The sequence below is a fragment of the Lemur catta genome, chromosome 4 (genome assembly GCF_020740605.2).
Source record: "Lemur catta isolate mLemCat1 chromosome 4, mLemCat1.pri, whole genome shotgun sequence".
Taxonomy (NCBI): Eukaryota; Metazoa; Chordata; class Mammalia; order Primates; family Lemuridae; genus Lemur; species Lemur catta.
In genome coordinates, this window is record NC_059131.1 from 107962246 (window position 1) to 107981750 (window position 19505).

The following is a 19505-nucleotide window of genomic DNA, read 5'->3' on the forward strand; positions in this document are numbered from 1 at the left end:
CGAGTACAATAGGTTAGGTATTTCTGAAATAAACCAGAAAACTGCCAAACTATCTAATAAGTTTTAATGTTTTGTAACAACTGTTCCCCAGGTCATAATATGAACAATATTTTTTCCTATTTCTTTTTTGAAATAACTCAAGCATCAGCCACATTACTTTAAAGTGTTATTACATGTAATTGAACAATATCATCGTTACCTTTATTAAATTACCTTTATGAAGAACAACAAAGGAACAGTAAAGCTATATTTCAACAAAACATTTCAATTCTAATTTTGAAACCTAGTCAGAAAAAATATATTTAGTACAATGATAATACATTAAATACACGTGATTATGCTGTCTTTGTTACATAGACCACCATGTTAAGAAAAGGCATTTAGCTAATACTGAAAACCAAATTCTTTTAAAAACAATTGAACTTTACCATTGCCAGAGATTTTTTGAAAAGCTGTAGATATACACTTTGGAGATAAAATGATCAAGATTACCTCCTGAAGCTATTTTAACATATTCTAAATGCTAAACAAAAATTTCATGAAATGACTCAGGAGATATGCTTCTAATGATTTCCTCCTAAAGCTACTTTGACAGCCTCTAAGGGCCAAATAAGGATGTGTGGCATTCCCTAATATGGCCTGATGGGAAAAGGCTCACAGTGAGAACCAGGATCCTTGACTTCTACTCCAGCTAATAAGCTAAGTGAACCAAAGTCAGTATTTATTTAATGTTTTGCAGTTTGCTTATTTATTCTCTTGGGAGAGTCACACCTTCCCAACCTACTTCTATGCACTACAGTGGGTTTTTAAATGCTGTGTGAAATTTCCCTACACTATCTAAACATTTCCAACTAATTATAATATTTCCTTAGCTACTCAGCATTTTTACTACTGTCTGTATTCCTTTGCATACAAAATCAATCTCCCAACTCAACAAGAGATAGTTGCCATTTTGCATTTCACTGCCTGCATGCTCGCCAGTATTATGTTGCCCCCTGCGTTGTCTTTCAAAAGTCCTCACTGTTATAGCTAAAGATTGGACCCACTCTATCTGAGTAACTGATGGCACGGCCCAGCCCAGACAGACACACATCCCAGGTCTCTGCTCCGTCCGTCCTAGAGGAAGCTGACTCTTGAGGAAAAGCCCAAGTGGGTCTGATGGCACGGAAATCTCCTGGAATTTTCAAAGGAAGTGGCCCCAAGGGAGAGGCTGCCCTGGTGACTGTAGCTGGAGGGCTCAAGGCTTCTGGACAGGTAGACATCTGGGTGTCCCCAGGAGCACAGTTACAGCCTGAAAGCCTCTTGACCTCCTGTACGTTGTCACTGTGTTTCAGAGCAGGGGGCTGGTAGGCCTGGCAGGACACTTGGGTGGTGGTGGTAATCACCGTCTGCAGGGCAGGGGCACCGGGTGCGGCAATCGTGAGGTACCTGCAGGGAAGTTCTGGATTGTAGTAAGGGAGACTGGCCACAGCCTGGAACTGTCCATGGTCAGTCCTCTCCCCAAGGCCAGATATTCCAAGAGCTGGTGTCCAGCCATGTTGTCTACTGGTGAAATCAAAGGTTTTCTCATAGCTGCTGTGTGAACTCACATTATATTGTAGTGCATTCAGATGGACCCAGTCTGTGTCAGTAGGGATACTGGTGGCATCTTTATGAAGAATGGAATATGGGCTTGAATTTGTATAACCAGGGCCTGCCAATCCATAGCTGCAAGGTGGCCTGGGCAAATAGATTCTTGGGTTTGGAGACTTCTGAAAGGGTGGCATTTTGTCTCCTTGAAAAGTGGCCAGGTCACAGGTAGCTGCCCCAGAGTTTGGGAAGGAAGGGCAAGGCTGTCCTGGAACCAGGAAGCCGGTGTTGGTAATTATATCAAACTCTTTGGGGTTTTCCAAGGGAGATATGTGGCTGAAATGTCCACTGCTGTCTTGATCTTCTTCTGCCTAAACAGTGATACAAATACAGATACATGATATGTAAATTGCACGCAAACCTTCACCTCTAGCAACAGCCAACCAAGTCAGTGAAAACAAACTTGCCCTTGGAGAGCTGTGTGTTGTGGACATGGCTCAGGAAGGTGATTTGAACTCCTGGCCCAGGGGTTGCCAAGCTTGGGCTTGCCCAGGTGTGACTACCACACTACTGAGTGAGGAAGGTCCACAATAGCCAGGCAGGATGGTTCTGAGTGGCAGACGGTCCTGTTCTCACCCATACTGTCTTCATAATAGGAGAGACTCAGGAGCCACACACACCTGAGTTCGAATCCTGACTCTGCACCTCACTAATTGAACAAGTTGCTTAACCTCTCTGAGCCTCGGATTCCTCATTTTAAAAATGGGGCTTAATATCTTGTTCCTCGTAACCTTTGACTATTGCAACCTTGTCATAGGGTTTCTGTAACCATTAAATGGGTGAAACTCTTAGATCAGTGCCTGGCCCATAGAAAGTGCTTGAAAAACACGTTTCTGTTCTCCTCACAGTAACTCTCTATCTGTTTAGCATGCTTTAGTAGAAAAGCCAAACTGGAACAAGTTGCACAAAGAAATTTTATCTGTTCCTGTGTAGACAACGTAAAGGACCCTCTCAAGGACGTGCTCGCTCGCTGTTGGTGTGCACATATTTCTTTCTTTGTTACTGTTGGCCAGTCACCCTTGTATCAGGATGTCAGCACATGTCCTGGCTATATCATTGACTGTACAGTTGTTTGTTTTAAGAACATTGAAACCCTATTCAAATGTTGTTTGAATGATCTTTTGTTGGAGTTGTATAATTTTTACATAAAATGAAACCTTTGTAATTAATATGTGACATTCATACTTCATATAACTATGTGTGTATCTTTTGATGGAAATATGAACAGACCACGGTGCAACATTAGCTCCCCATTACCTCAGGTTCTTGAATTCTCTTTTTCTGGGGTTGGTAAAAGGAGGCCATTTGTCTCTTGATGGTGCTTCTTCTAGCTTCTGTCTCTGATTTGCTCTCTGGTCTTGGGTGATCATGAACTCTCTTGGCCTGCATTAAGGAGATGAATCATAAATTTGTTCCTCTAAAGGAAGCTGGCAATGTTGGCCAAAAATTGAGCATGTCTTTCCCAAGATCCCAAGGATTTTGTTTTGTTTTGTTTTTTCAAAATGATAGAGAAAAGAAAATTCTTGAACAAATAGAACAGCATCAACAATAGATACCTTACAATATTACCTGTAAACCCTTCACCCTATTAAATGAACTACAGCTTGGTTCACTGTCTCTGGACCTGAAAGAGTGCACAGTAGGCGAGCGAACTTCTAGACCCCCAGTAGGTCCCAGGGGAGCTCCCGCACCTGTGTCTGGCCACTGGAGCTGTATTGTGTTTGGTCCAGAGTTCCCAAGGCACACGACAGGTGGTTGGGTGTTCCAGGTCTGATGAAAGTGTCCAATCACAAAGTGTGTTCTCACCCAACCTACCTGAAAAAACATCGCATTGCCATCAAGCCGCCAAAAGTTGGTTACAGGGTATTCCACTGTGCCCTCGACAAGAAATCAATTCCAACGCAGAATGACAGCTGGGGCACGATTTCTCTGCAAAGCCCAGAGGGGAGAAACATTAATAACATCCCCGACCCCAAACCCTTCTGAAAGAAGAAAAGGAATATTAGTTGGGAATAAAGAACTCGTGACTCCAAGGTCACCCTCTCCCTGGCACTGTGCTCTCACTCTGTTGTTTCAGCCGCGCCTTGTCGCAGATGGCTGGCCGCAGTTGCAGGCGGGAGCCCTCGGGGAGGGCTCAGGCCCCTGCACACACCACCACACCCAGGCACGACTTCTTTAGGATGTGGCCATGGTGGTTGTTGGTGTTGCGCATGGCCCAGCCGCTCAGGTGGCGCTGTGCCTTCCTCTCATCACTGCTATAGATGAAGCACACATAGCCATCCGGCCACTCTTGGAAGTGGTCAAAGAAGGCTGGCTCCTAGGAAGGAGGGCAGAAGGAAGGGCGGTCAGTTTTATCAAGCCCCAAACCACACGCATCATGCTTTTAATTTTTTCCAAGCACATTAGAATAAAAACAAGTTATTTTTAAATCCAGCAATGTTATCAAACCCCAAAACTATGCTATCCCAAAAAGCCACTCATGCTGTCAATATGTACCTCTTGATAATCAACTAATGATTAATGTTTATACAGTGATTACCTTCTAAATGCTGTACATGTATTAATTCAGCTAGCCTCTAAAACAAATGCAGACAATTATGCCCATTTTACAGACCAGGACATGGAGGTCAGAGATCTTAATTGATTTGCCCAAGGTCACACAGCTAGCAAGACCTGGCACCTTGACAGTCTAATTCCAGAGGTTGTGCTTCTTACCGCTAGGTTATACCACTTCTTGGTGTGTTTAAATGTTGAAAACATTTTCAAATAAAGTATCAAAATGCCAGGAAAAAAAAGTGGTAGGAATGTTCTTTTCACCAAAATGCAATTTAATTTGCAAATATCTTTACTTTAAGCCAGTGTACTTTCCTCTAAAGCTCTTGGCTCTCATATCAGCATGACACCCAGAACAATGTCAGAGAGGCAAGAACAGCTTCCCTCCCTACTCCCAGCTGAGCTCTGCAAGTTTAAAAGGGCACTGTGATGAAAGACCTAACCACCACAGTACACTGTGAGCTCTGGGCTGTTGGTGAGCCTGCCTGGCATTGCATTGCTCCCCAGAGCAACATGGGATTGTCATTCTCCTCCACAAAGAGCCACATGGCTGAAATAATAAGTTATATCTAAAACACTGAGCATTGCCTTAGTATTCATATTCGGCGGTCTTTGCCCACTTTATATACTATACTGCAATAAATGTCTCTTCTGTATATAAGTTTAATAGAAAATTGCCCTTTACTGAGCATTTACTATCTACCAGGTACTCTTTAGGGCAGTGGTCTGTCACGTAGGGACCAGTGGGGCAAATCTGTCCTGCTGTTTGTTTTTGTGTGGTCTTAAGCTAAGAGTAGTTATTACATTTTTAAATGGTAGGGGGGGAAATCAAAAGAAGAATTATATGTTGTGACACATGAAACTTATATGGAATTAAAATTTCAGTGTCCATAAAGAAAGTCTGGTTGGAACGCAGCCATGTGCATTCCTCTATGTGTTGTCTAGGATTGCTTTCATACTGTGATGAACTGAGTATTTGTGATTGAGACAGTAAGGCCTGCAAAACCACATTACACAGTATCTGTAATCCTCACAACCACCTTGCAAGATGGGCATCCTTACTCTTATTTAATAGATAAAGGAGAAGTTAAATAGATAGCTTTCCACATTAGCCTGACTGGGATATAAACAGAAGATCTCTAGAGCCAGGTGCCAGCCCAGAAGAGTTTTATCACACTAATAAGCCATTTGTCCCTCCTCCCCACTCCTGCCACCCAGGAAAGTTAGATCAAACATTTGCAAAGTCAAAGTATTCTCAGTTGGACAATTCAGACTTGCATACATCATTAATATTGCATATTCTAACAGTAACAGGTAAATGGGTGATTTTCCCCCCCCAAACCACAGGGATATTATTGATCAATATCATTATTATTACTATTAGGCACTACTTATCTTTTCTCTGAAATATTATAATTGACCTAAATTAATACATTGACTTAAGTCACAAATAAAATATAAAATGATGTACTATCAACTCTAAGCTTATATCAAATGCAAATATCTTTGTTTTAAAAGTGAACATTTCCACTTAAGGATCTTAGTATCAAACTGACAATTTTCCGGAAGAGAGTATTTCTTTAACACTCTCTTGTATGGGTGTGGACTAGGCCCCCATCCCTCACAACAGCTGCTGAGATAGTGACCCTGGAGGTGAATGAGTCCACAGAGACTGTATTTTTAAATCAAAACAAGAGCAGAGGATGTCCAGGACTGGGTTTCATTTGTTCTAATGTCGTGTACACACACACACACACACACACACACACACACACACACACACACACACACTCTGAACCCAACAGTAGACCTGAAAGACAATTTGAGATAGTTATCTGATTCTAGCACCTGATGACAAGTGAAGAGCTCAAGTCTAAGGCAAATTCAAGGACTCTCTCAAGGTCATATAGCTCAGTTAGCCAGAGCAGGGCTATGCTAAGTTTCTCCACTTCTCTATGTCCCAGTGTGCCTGTCCCTCTTGAGGTGTTACACACATACTCCCTGCTTAAAAACCAGACTCCCCCCAAATTCATATTTACATAGAAAGTCTAGAAAATGCTTGAGAGATGAGCCATGACTTGGGTGTGACTCCTTTCTAAAATGTAAGATTATATTTTTTCCTATGAAGATTTATGCAAACAGAAGTCAACAAGGATGAGATACACTTGCTGAACTGTGGTCCACTTTCACAAAAATGATACTGCGTGGCTCTTCAGTATGCAGACATTAAAACAAACATAAAATACATCTAGTACAAATGTATACATCTGAAAAGTACTCCACAATCTTGCTAATGAACTGCTATTTATTTGAACACCTATCTGGCACATAACAGATGCTGAATAAATGCCGCATCTCATCCCTGTGCCATGACATTGCCAGAAGTCCACATTGCAAATGCTTGGCAATCAACTGCCATTCTCCCTCCTACCTACACCTAGGACTTTAAAGTCACTCCTCAGTTTTGGCCCAAACTAGTCCTGACCAAGTGTAACTGCCCAGTTCATTCCCTGGACTTGGCTCTAAACCATTTTGCTCCATTAAAATAAAGCAAAACACAGAAATTCACCCTAAAAGAATGACAATTTCCCTGTCATTACAGAAAAAGTAAGCTTTGGGCATGGATCGCCTTATTAGCATTACCATGGAGCAGTCAAAGATACCTGAATAAATTGCTCAAGTCCGGATATTTGTTTTAGATTCTGATCATTAGGTTCAATTCATAGTGCTATCTCGCAGTTTTGCTGCATGAGAAGCAGTGGGTTTTACCTCTGCTGAGATTTCTCTTCTAACTTTTTCATGAGTTTCAAGTATTGGATAAGTAGAGAGGCACCTGATTTCTACTTTGATTGAAGGCAACTGAAGGGACAAGGCGTCCTGCTCTTCTTGTCCAAATTCTGGGAATGTGGAGCCTGATGGACATTTCCGCTCCTTTCCATGGGTTTTCAGACAAGCGCAAGGAAATTGCTGAGAGAAGATACATTTCTAAACCCAACTCTGCCTTTTGTAGAGTCCAGAGAAGTTCTCCCTACCTATCTACATTGGAGGGCCCTCAGAAACTCAGAAACGTGTGTGGTCTGTCCACAGAGTCTCTGCAATAACTTGAATGCCATTCCCCCTTCTTCGGATGGACAGGTCACCCGCGCCGCACCGAATGGGTTTCACTCACCTGGGGCATCTGCGGATCCTTGATGTCCCAGTTGGGCTGCATCCCATAGGAGCACACAGGGTCTGCTTGCTGCAGGGCGTCCGCCGGCATCTGCCCACTGCTCTTGCTTTCCTCCCAGATTCTGAAAGATAGAAGAAAAGGAGAGTTGTGCCAGATGACTTTAAAAAAAAAGAAAAGAAAAGAAAAAAGTGGGGTGTGCACATGAAGAGGGAGAGAGGAGAGGAGAGGAAAGGGGAGGAATGGGGAAGGGAGGGGAGGAAAGGGGAAAAGAGGAGAGGACAGGAGAGATCTTGAAGCTGGGGACGGTGTTTTTGGACTGGGGCAGAGCCCTGTCCTCGGCTGAGGTGCTGGAAGGTCTCTACCCAGACCTCAGCATGGCGTCTGGCGGCTGCCAGCTGGTTTATAAAGATACACCTGCCACAGCTCCGCCCGTCTTCTCCTCCCTCGCTAGCGCGCACGCCCACGGCCTGGGGACCGGTCGCCCTCGCCCCGACAGAGCCAGGCCTGCAGGTGGAGGTTAACTGAGCTCTTGAAGCAGAGGAGACTGAAGCCCAGATGTTAAGGGGGTGGGGACTGGAATGTCTCACTTAAGCTGAAAACCACGTTTTTTGCCTAATTATACCTGGCCCCTGCGACTTCAAAGGGGGCTTATTAGATCGCAACTTTTGAAGGAGGGGCTTTTCAGCAAAGTCCCCTGGGAGCCAACACTCAATTCCCACAGAGGGTGGGGACTGTACGTGGGACCCTCGGCTGTTGGTCGGCGCCGCCCCAGTCTGCACAATCGCGCTGCTGGCCAGGGGCCGCCGCCTTCGGGATCCGCTCGCGGCTCTTGCTGGGGCGGTTGTGCGTGGCCGGGAGTCTGTGATCGGCTGTTTGGGACGTCCCACAGGGCGCCCGTGTCCCCGCAAGCTCGCGGGCTGCGGAGGGCCTGGCCCGTGGGACAAGAGCCCTAGAGAGTGAGCCCGGAGGAGGTGGGGGGAAATGAGCCCGGAGGAGGTGGGATCCCGGGGTAGAAGAGGGAGGGAGAGAAGCCAGCTCTGTGGCCGGCAAAGAAGTGCAGAACCCACACCTCTCTCTGCTGCCTCCCTCAGCTTCCTGAGCTCTCAGTTGCCACCCACCTGAACACAACTGTTTTAAAAAAATCTTTATTGATATTGTGGAACTATCACGACATTTTCGTGTTTACCCCATTAGAGTCTTGGGAGGCTTTGGGGGACTAGAGAACCCGGCGTGGGGGCGCTGCACCACGTGGGCTCCCCAGGGCAGGGGACGAAGCCTACTTCACTTGTGCGTGGGCCTTGCCCAGGGTTACTCTGGCACCTGGAGGCACCCAACAAAAGAAATCGATTGAAACGATTTAAGCTGCCCTTTGACCACTCCCGGGCCGAATGCTGGTGGGCCAGGGAAGATGGGCTTCTGGAATTTATTCCCTGCGCCCTTGTTTTGCAGCAGGCACGCCTCCATTCGCAGCCCTGGCCAGGGAAGAGGAGCCCTCTCCTTGAGGCGGATCACTGTCACCGGAGAAGGAGGATCCGAACTCAAGCCCCTCCAAACCTGGACACCAGCGGCCCTAGACTTTGGCACCGCGGAGCGCGAGCGCGGTGCTCCGACCGGTGCCCCGGGCGACCCGGCCGGGAGTCTCCATGCCAGCGCCTCTTACAGGATTAGTCCCTTCCTGGCAAAAGCTGGAGAAAACAGGTACGTTTTCAGCCGACCTGTGCGAAACAACATTAGGAAGCCAACGATGCTCCACGCTCCTGGTCTTTACCTCCCCAGTTAAAGGCACCGTCGGGCTTGCTCGGGAAAGCGATCGAGCGGAGCACGTGTCACAGCTGCCCGCCTATGGCTGCCGACCGGAGAACTCGGGGGAAATGCAGGCTACGGGCAGCTGCTCGCATTTTCTTCCTCCTCTAGCTTTAAGCTGCGGTCCTTCTCCCAAGCAAAGGCGTCCTAGCAGAAGCAAGTGATTCCTTCATTCCCAGCTTCTCTCCCCTGAAGTTCTGTTCTCCTGAAGGGTCCTGTTGCTCAGAGTTTCTGATTAAAATCACTCTCAGGCGGTCGCCACTGAGATCTAAGTGGGAAGGAAGAGATGTGCCTGCTCTTCACCCGTTAGTTTCGCTCACAGATTTTCATTGAATTGACTGACTGCCAAAGACCCCAGCAACTCCTGTAATTCAGTTTCTTTTCGTGCGGTCTTGTCTTCCAAAATTAAATGAAAATCGATTGACCATTTATTTTTAAACAAATCGATATTTCATTCAAAGCGATTAAGATAATTCATCTTTTCAAATGTTCTAAAAATAACTTCAAAATAGTCATTTAAAGTTACCTCTGAGAATGCATAGAAACTAATTTCTGGTCTTACTGCAAGCATAGTTAGAATAGTTCTTGTCTCTGTGCTTTTGGAATGTCCCTAGAGAGACCTGACCATTCAAAAATATAAATAAATATAACTTTTTAAAGTTAAAGGCAAGTCAATTCCTAAATGGATTCTGGCATCCAGAGAAATGCTATAGAGCCTCCACCATATTTAGTTTGAGAAGAATTAGAATATATATTTCAAGTTGCCCTAAAATTATGTCTGCGTAAAACCGGTTAGTAAAAGAAGATAATCAAAGTGAAAATCAAATAAACAAGCCAATAAATGATGTTGTTGTCTATTATATTATTTTTAATTTCTCCTGAAGATTTGAATGCATTGTCACTACAAAGTTTGGAAGGATATATTTTTCTCGAAAAGTCTGAAAATTGATTATGAAGTTTTCTAATATTAGGAAAACTTTATTTTTTAAATATTCTTCTAAATAAATGCATTTAAAGTGTAGCATTTTGGTTATTGCTTTTATTATCGTTTGATTTTTTTTCCTACCCCAGTATTTGCATTGAGTCACAATACTTTATATTCACAGCTGTCCCTGCCTTGATTACTAATTTAATATTGTAATAGTTCATTAACTCATAAGGAAAGGAACAAGCCTCTGAATTTGCTAGGTTTAGATATTTGCCAGAAAATGGATATGATGAGCTTTGACATACATATTTTGTTTTTCTTCATGATGTATGTCTCAGAACATAGATACTGTTCTGAATGGACTGGAGGTGCGTGCAAGTCCTAGACTTACCAATAGGGATTCTGGTTATAGTATGTTTTGCTTTGATGTAGACAAATATCTTCTGTACACATCGCACCATAAAATACGCATAGGTCTAGTTGTCATGCAATTCGATTTTTTACGGAAGGAATGTTTGGATTGAAGCAGCCATTTTGTTTGTTTTTCGAGAAATATCAGTCCAATTTATTTTTGCCCCCTTGTTCACGTTCACCTACCGGACTCAGCCTAGCCATTGGTACACAGACTTGTCAGGTTGAACGAAGTCATCGCAACACAAGGAAACTATAGCTTGTTTGTGTTGCTTGTTTTTTTATTTAACCTCCCCCTCCCAAGGTACTTAAAAAAACAACAAACAAACAAAACATTTTCTTTTGTGATATCAGGAATGTATTCACAATATCGGTCCAAGTCTGGTTACCAGGCGAAAGAGTTCAGCTGCAAAGGGCCAGAAACAGCTCCTCGGGCTGTTTAAGGCAGAGCGAAAACCGCTTGGGCTAAGAGGATAGCTATCGGCTTAGTATTTCCTGTGTAAAGAGTGCTTAAAGGACGTTGGCCACACCCTTTGTGGATTGGCTTTCTCCTGAGCTGTGTGTGCGTGCGCCCACGTGGCCAGACGCCTATGCTAGTTACCTGCCTGTCTTGAGTCTCAAACACAGGGTTCTAGTAGATTTCAGGGGCGGGTTCCTCAATTAAGAGTTCCTCCAGAAGACTCAAATCAAAGAGCCCCTTGCGTCCTGGGCTCTCTGCAATGCCTGCGGCTGCCCCGGGTCTCAGGCGGCGGAACCGCGGCGGGACGAGCGAGGCGCAGCGGGGCGGCGCCCCGGGGAGTCGAGTCGGAGTCGGGGCGCAGCCTGGGGCCGGCAGCCGCGGGACGCAGGCGGTGAGTGACCCCGGCGGGCGGGAGCGCGGTCGAGCTGGGCTCTCGAGGGCGCCGGCCCCTCGGGCTCAGAGTCTGCGTGTTCGCCCAGAGACCGGGCGCGGGGCATAGTCCCAGGGCGTCGGGGCACAAGCCCTTTGGGGACCTATGAGTGCTTGAATCTCCTTAGGTTTGCTCGGAGTTCGCTGGCAGCTTTCATTGAGAAGAAAGTATAGAAACCCTGTGGTTTCTCCTTAATAAAGGGCTCAGAGAAGGGAGAACCGAGAATTCACGTTCGGAAAGCAATGACCTAGTTCTGTTCTAGTTGCTCGGGATGTTTTACCAGTGGGGTTTGGAGCCTTCATTTCCCCCTTGCTGGTGGGATGTGCAGGGACCTTAAGCAGCCCCAAGTGCTTGGACTTCAGTTAACAGCGCAACAAGAAATGATCCCTAAGACAGCTGGGGCCTGGGACCCCTAAGACAAATGGGGCCTGGGACCCGCCAGAGCGCTCACATTTCAGCATTTAACTAGTATTCACTGAACACTCTGCTGGTGAAAAAAGTAAGTCTGGATTTGGGTCTTTGAGTTCACCCTATTTTTCATATTTATGAATAATGACGACAATACTGTAAAGTGTGCTGACATTTAAGGTTTTTGGTCAAGTTCACATAGAAGTAAGACCGTTAGCCCAAACTAGATTTTAAAAAATATTTTGTGTGTATTATACTTTTTAATTAAATTTTGGGGATGAAGTGAAGAGTTGTTATTTAATGCAGCATAATGTGTTGTAAAACCGGTATGGTGGACCAGGGCCGTCTCCAGTGTAACAATCCACCACTAAATGCTTTGGACGCTTCTCCTGTGGTTGTTGATGTTTGGTCCTTGAAATTTTAATGTAGAAGTCCCAGGGTAACATCTAAAATTTGTATGTCACAAATATAAAGCTTAAATTCATGGCTCTGCTTAAGACACTTAAAAAAATAAAGCTTATTTGATTTCAATTATAAAAAATATATTCTTATTATAGCAAAAATCGTTCAACAGGAAAAATAATTGAAAGAGGAGGAAAGCAGTCTCATTTGCCCAAATCAACCTCTGATTATATTTTGCTGTATCCCTTCTCGTGTTTTTTCCTGAGTGTCTAATATTTTTCTTTTCCAATTCAAAAGCAGCACATCATTTTTAAAAACATAGATATCAGATTTTTAAAAATTACCCTATTTCCAATCCCAAAGAGATAACTACTTTTTAAAATTTTCCTTTAGGGTTTTTCTATAATCACAATTGTATTTTCAAAATATGAATCACCTTTATGTACATAAAATTTAGTATCATGAGGGTTTTTAAATTTATAAAAATTATGTTTTCCATGTTTCTTTAACATATTTATGATAAGTGTATATTCAGATTTCTACTGTTTTTCCACTTAACATTGCACAACTACATGCCTGGGGCAAATATTCATTCTGCCCAGTTTTTTTGTTTCTCTGAAAATGTCCTAAATACTGATAGATGCTTATAAATTCCTATCCAAAAATCCATCACTAAGAAAAAGGGTTGCTTCCTTGCTTCCGGCTCATAATTCTAAAGATTTTTTGAAACAATAAGTATCCTTAAATAATTTCTTTTGGAAATGTACGGTTTTTTTAAAAATTCAGTTTTTCACTCTGATTCATCCCTACGTACTTATCTGACTTCTTTCTAGTGTTACCTCCTGGAGTTTTTTTTGTTTAATTTAGTGCACAGTAATTTAAATACCTGTGAACCTCCTCCTTTAATTTGAGTGCCTAGATCAGTGTTTCTCAAACCAGCTGTACATTAAAAACGTGGGATTTGAGTCCATCCAAGGATGCAAAAAAAACAAAAAACAAAAAACAAAAACCACTCCAAACAAACAAAGAAAAATCACCTGGAGCTTGTTTAAAACTTTCTACTGCTTGGGTCCCTACTGGGAGAAATTCTGATTTAATTGGTCTGGGGTAGGGCCCTACTTTGTCAGTTAGAGCCAGATGATTCTAATACTCAGCCAGGCTGGGAACTCTCCTGTTCTCTCTAAAATTCATCAGTCTTCTGGCTCCATTTTCCCTTCTCAGGCCTTGGCTAGTTCTTACTGGACAGTCATGGGGTGGCAGATTTAGGCCACACACCACTCTAACATCAAGGTAAATACAGAGCCCTAAGCATGTCTTCCTCACCATCCTTCTTAACATTGATAACTGCCCTTTACTGAGCATATGTGCCAAGCATGATGCTAAGGACATTACAAACATTATCTCAGTCAATCCTCACTCCAGTCCTTCCGTGTAGGTGTTATAATAACATTTTTAAAGTGAGGAGACTGAGTCTTAGATAGTCTAATGATCCTTTCTGCCCAAACCATCCCACTTTCTGATTTTCTTGTTGAGGCCCTAGTCATAAAAGCTGTGGCCTTCTGTGCCCTTTTATGCACTAGAGTGGCCCCAGAACTCCCAGAAGCACCGTCTGTGGAATTTGCAGAGTCTTGACTGCCAAGGCCAGAGAAGGCTGGGCGGAGGTAGAAATTAAGCAGAGCATGTCTGCATAGGAATTGAGCGAAGAGGAGAGAGGGCAGTGTCTCTAGAGAAAAGGGGCAAAGACGGTTAACATGAGGGCTGCTGAGAATATTTTCTGAGGCAAGGATAGAAAGTATTTCCCACTAGTTCAGAATTTGTTGGCAAAATTTAGAAATTCTTTTTAGATCCACAGCATAGTATTTATGTGATGTCAGTCTGTGCTATGAGTTAACACCCAATTTTAATTTAGGTTTAGCTGCTCCTCCTGCCTCCCTTTTACCTGTACCTTCAATAATCCGGTAATGCAATGGTTTTTTAACTTCTTTTTTGCTTTTATTATTTTTAATTGGCACAAAATAATTGCATATATTTATGGGATACACAGTGATATCAATATATGTATCCAATGTGTAATGATCAAATTAGAGTAATTAGTGTATCCATCACCTCAAACTTTAAGCAATATTTTTTTCGTATTTTAGAGACAACAGGGTTTTGCTCTGTTGCCCAGGCTGGCCTCCAACTCCTGGGCTCCAGCAATCCTCCTGCCTCAGCCTTCTGAGTACCTGGGACTACAGGCATGCCACTGCACTGGAATTATCACTTCAAACATTTATCATTTTTTGTTCTTGGGAACATCCAAAATCCACTCTTCTAGCTATTTGAAAATATGCAATAAATTATTTTTAACTATAGTCACCCTACGGTGGTATGGAACACTAACACCTATTCTCCCCATCTAGCTGGAATTTTGGGTGTTCATTAACCAACCTCTGGCTGCCTCCACCTTCCCCTCTCTCAAGCCTCTATTGTACTCGCCACTTTATGAGATCAAATTTTTTAGCTTCCACATGGGAGTAAGAACCTGTGCTGTGTCTTTCTGTGCTTGTCTTATTTCACTTAACATAATGTCCTCCAGGCTCATTCATGTCGCCTTGAAGGACAGGATTTCTTATTTTTTATGGCTGAACAGTATTTCGTTGTATACATATACCACATTTTCTTTATCATTCATCTGTTGATGGCCATTTAGATTGATTCTGTATTTTAGCCATTGTGAATAGTGCTGCAGTGAACATGGTAGTGCAGACGTGTCTTTGACACACTGATTTCCTTCCCTTAGGGTATGCACCTGGTGTAGTGGGATTACTGGATCATATGATAGTTCTATTTTTAATATTTTGAGGAACCTCCATACTGTTTTCCATAATGGCTGTGCTAATTTACATTCCCACCAACAATGTGTAAGTGTTCCCTTTTCTCCATGTCTTTGCCAGCATTTATTTCTTGTATTTTTGATAATAGCCATCCTAACTGGGGTGAGATGATATCTCATTATGGTTTTGATTTGCATTTCCCTGATGATTAGTGGTGTTGAGCATTTTTCCATATACCTATTGGTCATTTCTGTGTCTTCTTTTGAGAGATGTCTATTTCATTCATTGCCCATTTTAATTGGATTATTTACTTTTTTGCTGTTATTTGAGTTCCATGTATATTTTAAATATTAGATACTAATCCCTTATTGAATGGTTTGCTGTATTTTCTCCCATTCTGCTGGTTGTCTCTCTCTTTCTCTCCCCTCACCTTCTTTCTCTCTGTTTTTTGTTTTTTTTTTTTTTAAAAACAGAGTCTCACTCTGTCACCCAGGCTGGCATACAGTGGCGCAATCATAGCTCACTGCAGCTTCGAACTCCTGGGTCCAAGTGATTCTCCTGCATCAGCCTCCAAAAGTGCAGGGACTACAGGCATGAGCCACTGGGTCCATCCGGTTGTTTCTTTACTCTGCTCATTGTTTCGTTTGCTGTGGCAAAGCTTTTTAGTGTGATATAATTATATTTGTATATTTTTGCTTTTATTGCCTGTGCTTATGAGGTCTTCTCCATAAAATCTCTGCCCAAAAGCTTGCTCCAGATCAATATCTTGAAGCATTTCCTCCATGTTTTCTTTTTTTCTTTGAAGTGGTTTCATAGTTCAGGGTCTTACATTTAAGTCTTTAGTCTAATTTGAGTTGATTTTTGTATGTAGTGAGAGATAGGATACGGTGCTGGTTTCATTCTTATGCACATGGATATCCAGTTTTTCCAGCATCATTTATTGAAGAGACCATCCTTTCCCCACAGAATATTCCAGGCACCTTTGTTGAAAATCAGTTGCCTGTAAATGTGGATTTATTTCTGGGGTCTCTATTCTGTTCCATTGGTCTATGTGTCTTTCAATGCTGGTACTGTGCTATTTGGGTTACTATAGCTTTGTAGTATATTTTGAAGTCAGGTAGTGTGATGCCTCCAAATTACTTTTTAATTAACTTTAGAAGACCTCATTCTGAAATGGTTTATTCAAAGTTTTTCTTTCTTTCTGTTTTATAGACATCATTACAGAATTTAAATTTGTTTCTTTTGTATGATCATTTATTCAGTTGATGTTTGCTGCTTGTCCTAGTTTGTATAGTATTTGTCATAGACCATATTAAAGAACATTGGGTAGAGTTTTTTTTTTTTAAAGGTATTGTCTTAATTAGACCTATGAGGAAACAAAAGTTTCTATTCAGGAAAACAATATAAACCTTTATTTCTTTTGTTCTATCTTTAAAACTTGAAATGAATTTCTTTGAAATAAAATTTAAAAAAACATCTTTTGATGGCACACAGGAAAACGAAGGTTCTTTGCAGCCTGTTAAGGAAGGTGATGAGATTGGAAAGGACCAGGATGCTTTCTGGGTACAGATCACATCTAGTGTGTATTCTTCATGTGCTTGTGTATGTGTTTGTGTGTGTGTGTTCTTTTTGGTCCTGTGTTCCCTGGGCCATTAGCAAAGTTGTTCCTCCAGTTGCATAAACCACAAGGAGAGAGATATTCTACTCCTTCCCTAATCTTCCACATCCAATTTATCACCATATCTACTCAATTTTATCTTTGTGAAAGTTGTCAGGATCAAAATCAAGCCACTAATGTTAAGAAAACCCTGACAGAGCCAGAGAAGGCCATGAAAAGAGGGTTCTCCTGCTTGTGTGCCTGATAACAAAAAGAGACTGTAAAAACCACAACCTGCACACAGGCCATCACGAACTTACAGAAAAGAGACTTTTGCAAGGACATCTGCCCTTGCAACTCCAGCCTCAGACTGGCATCACTCTTAGTATTGATCTTTGTAGCCAAGGATAATGACTTCCAAACAGTTATGTAGTCCTACTCTTTTCTTTTAAAAACCCTTGTCTGTCTTTAACCTCCTTGAATGTACACATGGTTTACTGTGGCATATGTATTCCCATTGCAGTGCTCTATTCCCAAATAAACATTTTCTATTAGAGAGCCTGTTGTTTAGGTTGATGCCTTCAACAATCCTACCAACATCTTAGTCTAAACTATCTTGTGTCCGGCACTGTCCTAGATGTAGGTCATGGTAATGAACAGAACAGACACAATTCCTGCCTCGTGGAGCTTACACACTGGCAGAGAGCCAAAGAAATGGGTTACTAAATGAAAAAGTAGGAAGAAAAAGAACAGGGTGTTGTGAAGGAGAATGATCGAGGGTGCAGGGAGGCACTTGGTCTACGTTAGAAAAGGTGGTCCTGGAAGACCTACCTGGAAAGGTGATATTTAAGCTGAAATCTGAGGGGAGCCAGCCATGTGGGAAGTGATGGGGAGAAGCAATGTAGGCCTGGAACAGCCAGTGCAAAGGCCCGGAGGCAGGGAAGAGCTTGAGTTACTTTAGGACCCATTAGCAGGGAAGTCAGAAGAAGCTGACAGATGAGATCCTGCAGAGCCCTGCAGACTACAGTTCTCTTCTGGTGCTCATTTAATTCATGTGGTAATGTTTCAGGAAGTTAAACTACTCAAAACAAAATGTAAAAATACAGCTTAAACTCAAATAGCCTTCATCATGTACAGTTGTTAATAGTCAAATTTATTCTTAGATATTAAATAAAATTCTAACAATATACTTTTATTTCCATTTAATTTAGAAATCTAGAATTGAATCATATAATTCAAAACCTGATTCTCTGTAGTGTTTATTTGATATTTCTTTAACCACTTCAATTGTCAGATTTATATATATTTTAAAAATCAGATGAAAACATATTTCATGTATTGTATGTATTTAATTATTTTCATCCACAAGTATATCTTGATATTTCATGTATATATTTTTCATTTCATATATTTTAAAGTGCAAAATTTATTAGAAGCTGAAAAGGTAAGATTACCCATAATCCCACCACCTGAGTAAGAAACCTTTGATTTTTCAGTATTCTATTCCAGTCCTAATGTTTGCCTGCATAACTTTTATATTATGTGTCAATGTTACATAAATACAATTTTGGTTTGTTTTTCTACTTATAAGCATTTTCATAATCTTTATAATTATCCCCTTTAATGGCTACATAATAATTCCATCAATATTATATACTATAATTACCAACCTATTCTCCCATTGACAGTCATTTATTTTAAATAGTTCAAGGAAAAAAGTGAAGCTTAGTATAGCTATTTAACAGAATATAATGTTTATGGTAACTATAAAGAATATGTATCCGCATAAAAAATACTTCTAAGTGAATGAATCCAATAAAAAATTTTATTATCATTAAAATTACAACTAAGTAAAAAGCATGCATGGCTACATACAAGGGCTAGAAAGGACTCTAGAAAAATAAACACTGATTTCGGGGTAGAAATTTACTTTTATTTTAACTGATATTAACATCATAGTGATGTCAGCCTGAAACACAACAGGCATTCAATAAATATGTTTTGAAAGAAGAAAAAATATGATTAAAGAAAAATTCACTTACCATCCTTAGACCATGTGTGTGTGTGTGTGTGTGTGTGTGTGTGTGTGTGTGTGTGTGAAAGAAACAAATCATCACAGTGAAGTGCTTTTGTGAAGTGCTTATTAACAAGTCTATATTAGGTCACAATTCCAATTAAAAGAAGTGTTTTCACTTGAAAGACTTCAGGGCTCAGGTGTATGTTATGGAGTGAGGAGTAGCACTGAATTTGGCACTTTAGAATGATCCCACAAGTCCACACTGAATGCCTCATCCTTCAACTTTGACATGTTTTGAAACTGATGATGCCATGCTGCATTTGCCCGAATGTAGTTAACAATACTTACAGCTTGTTGCAAAGTGTCACTTAAAATAGCTTTAGACAGAGATTTTGCTGATGCAAGAAACAATGAAAAGAAATGAGAGCATTTGAATCTGTTAATACTTTTAAATCTATGCAATAAACCCTCCATGTTTTCCTATCATGGAAGGTGTACCATCTGTACACACACTCACTAGATTTACCAAGTTCAATCCAACTTCATGAAATTTATCTTGAAAGTTGTTGAAGATATATATTCCCTGTGTTCTGTTCGTATGAGTGCCCAAAGCAAGTAACTCTTTGTAGCAAAGAACATCTTTTGTTATGACCTGAATTAAGTATTAGTATAAAACCTGTGCCGAGTCAGTAGTATCAGTTGATTCATCCAAAGCGATTGAATAATACATATTTTCCTTTTGAAGTAGTTCATGAAGTTGTTCTGTTAAGTTGAAGGCTAATTCATGCTGTTGATCAGTTATGGTTCTCTCTTTGAAAGAGGTGGTTATTTGTACTTTGAAACATTTTGGGGTCTAAGCACCCTACAACTTCAACAACGGAT

General features: G+C 41.7%; 1 protein-coding gene across 1 annotated transcript; it reads right to left on the reverse strand.

Moving 5' to 3' along the window:
* Positions 1-1007: 1007 nt before the first annotated feature.
* LOC123636529 (chorion-specific transcription factor GCMb-like) lies at positions 1008-7441 on the reverse strand. The gene is given in 6 exon segments (XM_045548938.1): positions 1008-1940; positions 2887-3012; positions 3445-3495; positions 3497-3558; positions 3694-3946; positions 7352-7441. Coding segments are annotated over 6 exon segments (1515 nt in total).
* Between the last annotated feature and the right edge of the window lie 12064 nt (positions 7442-19505).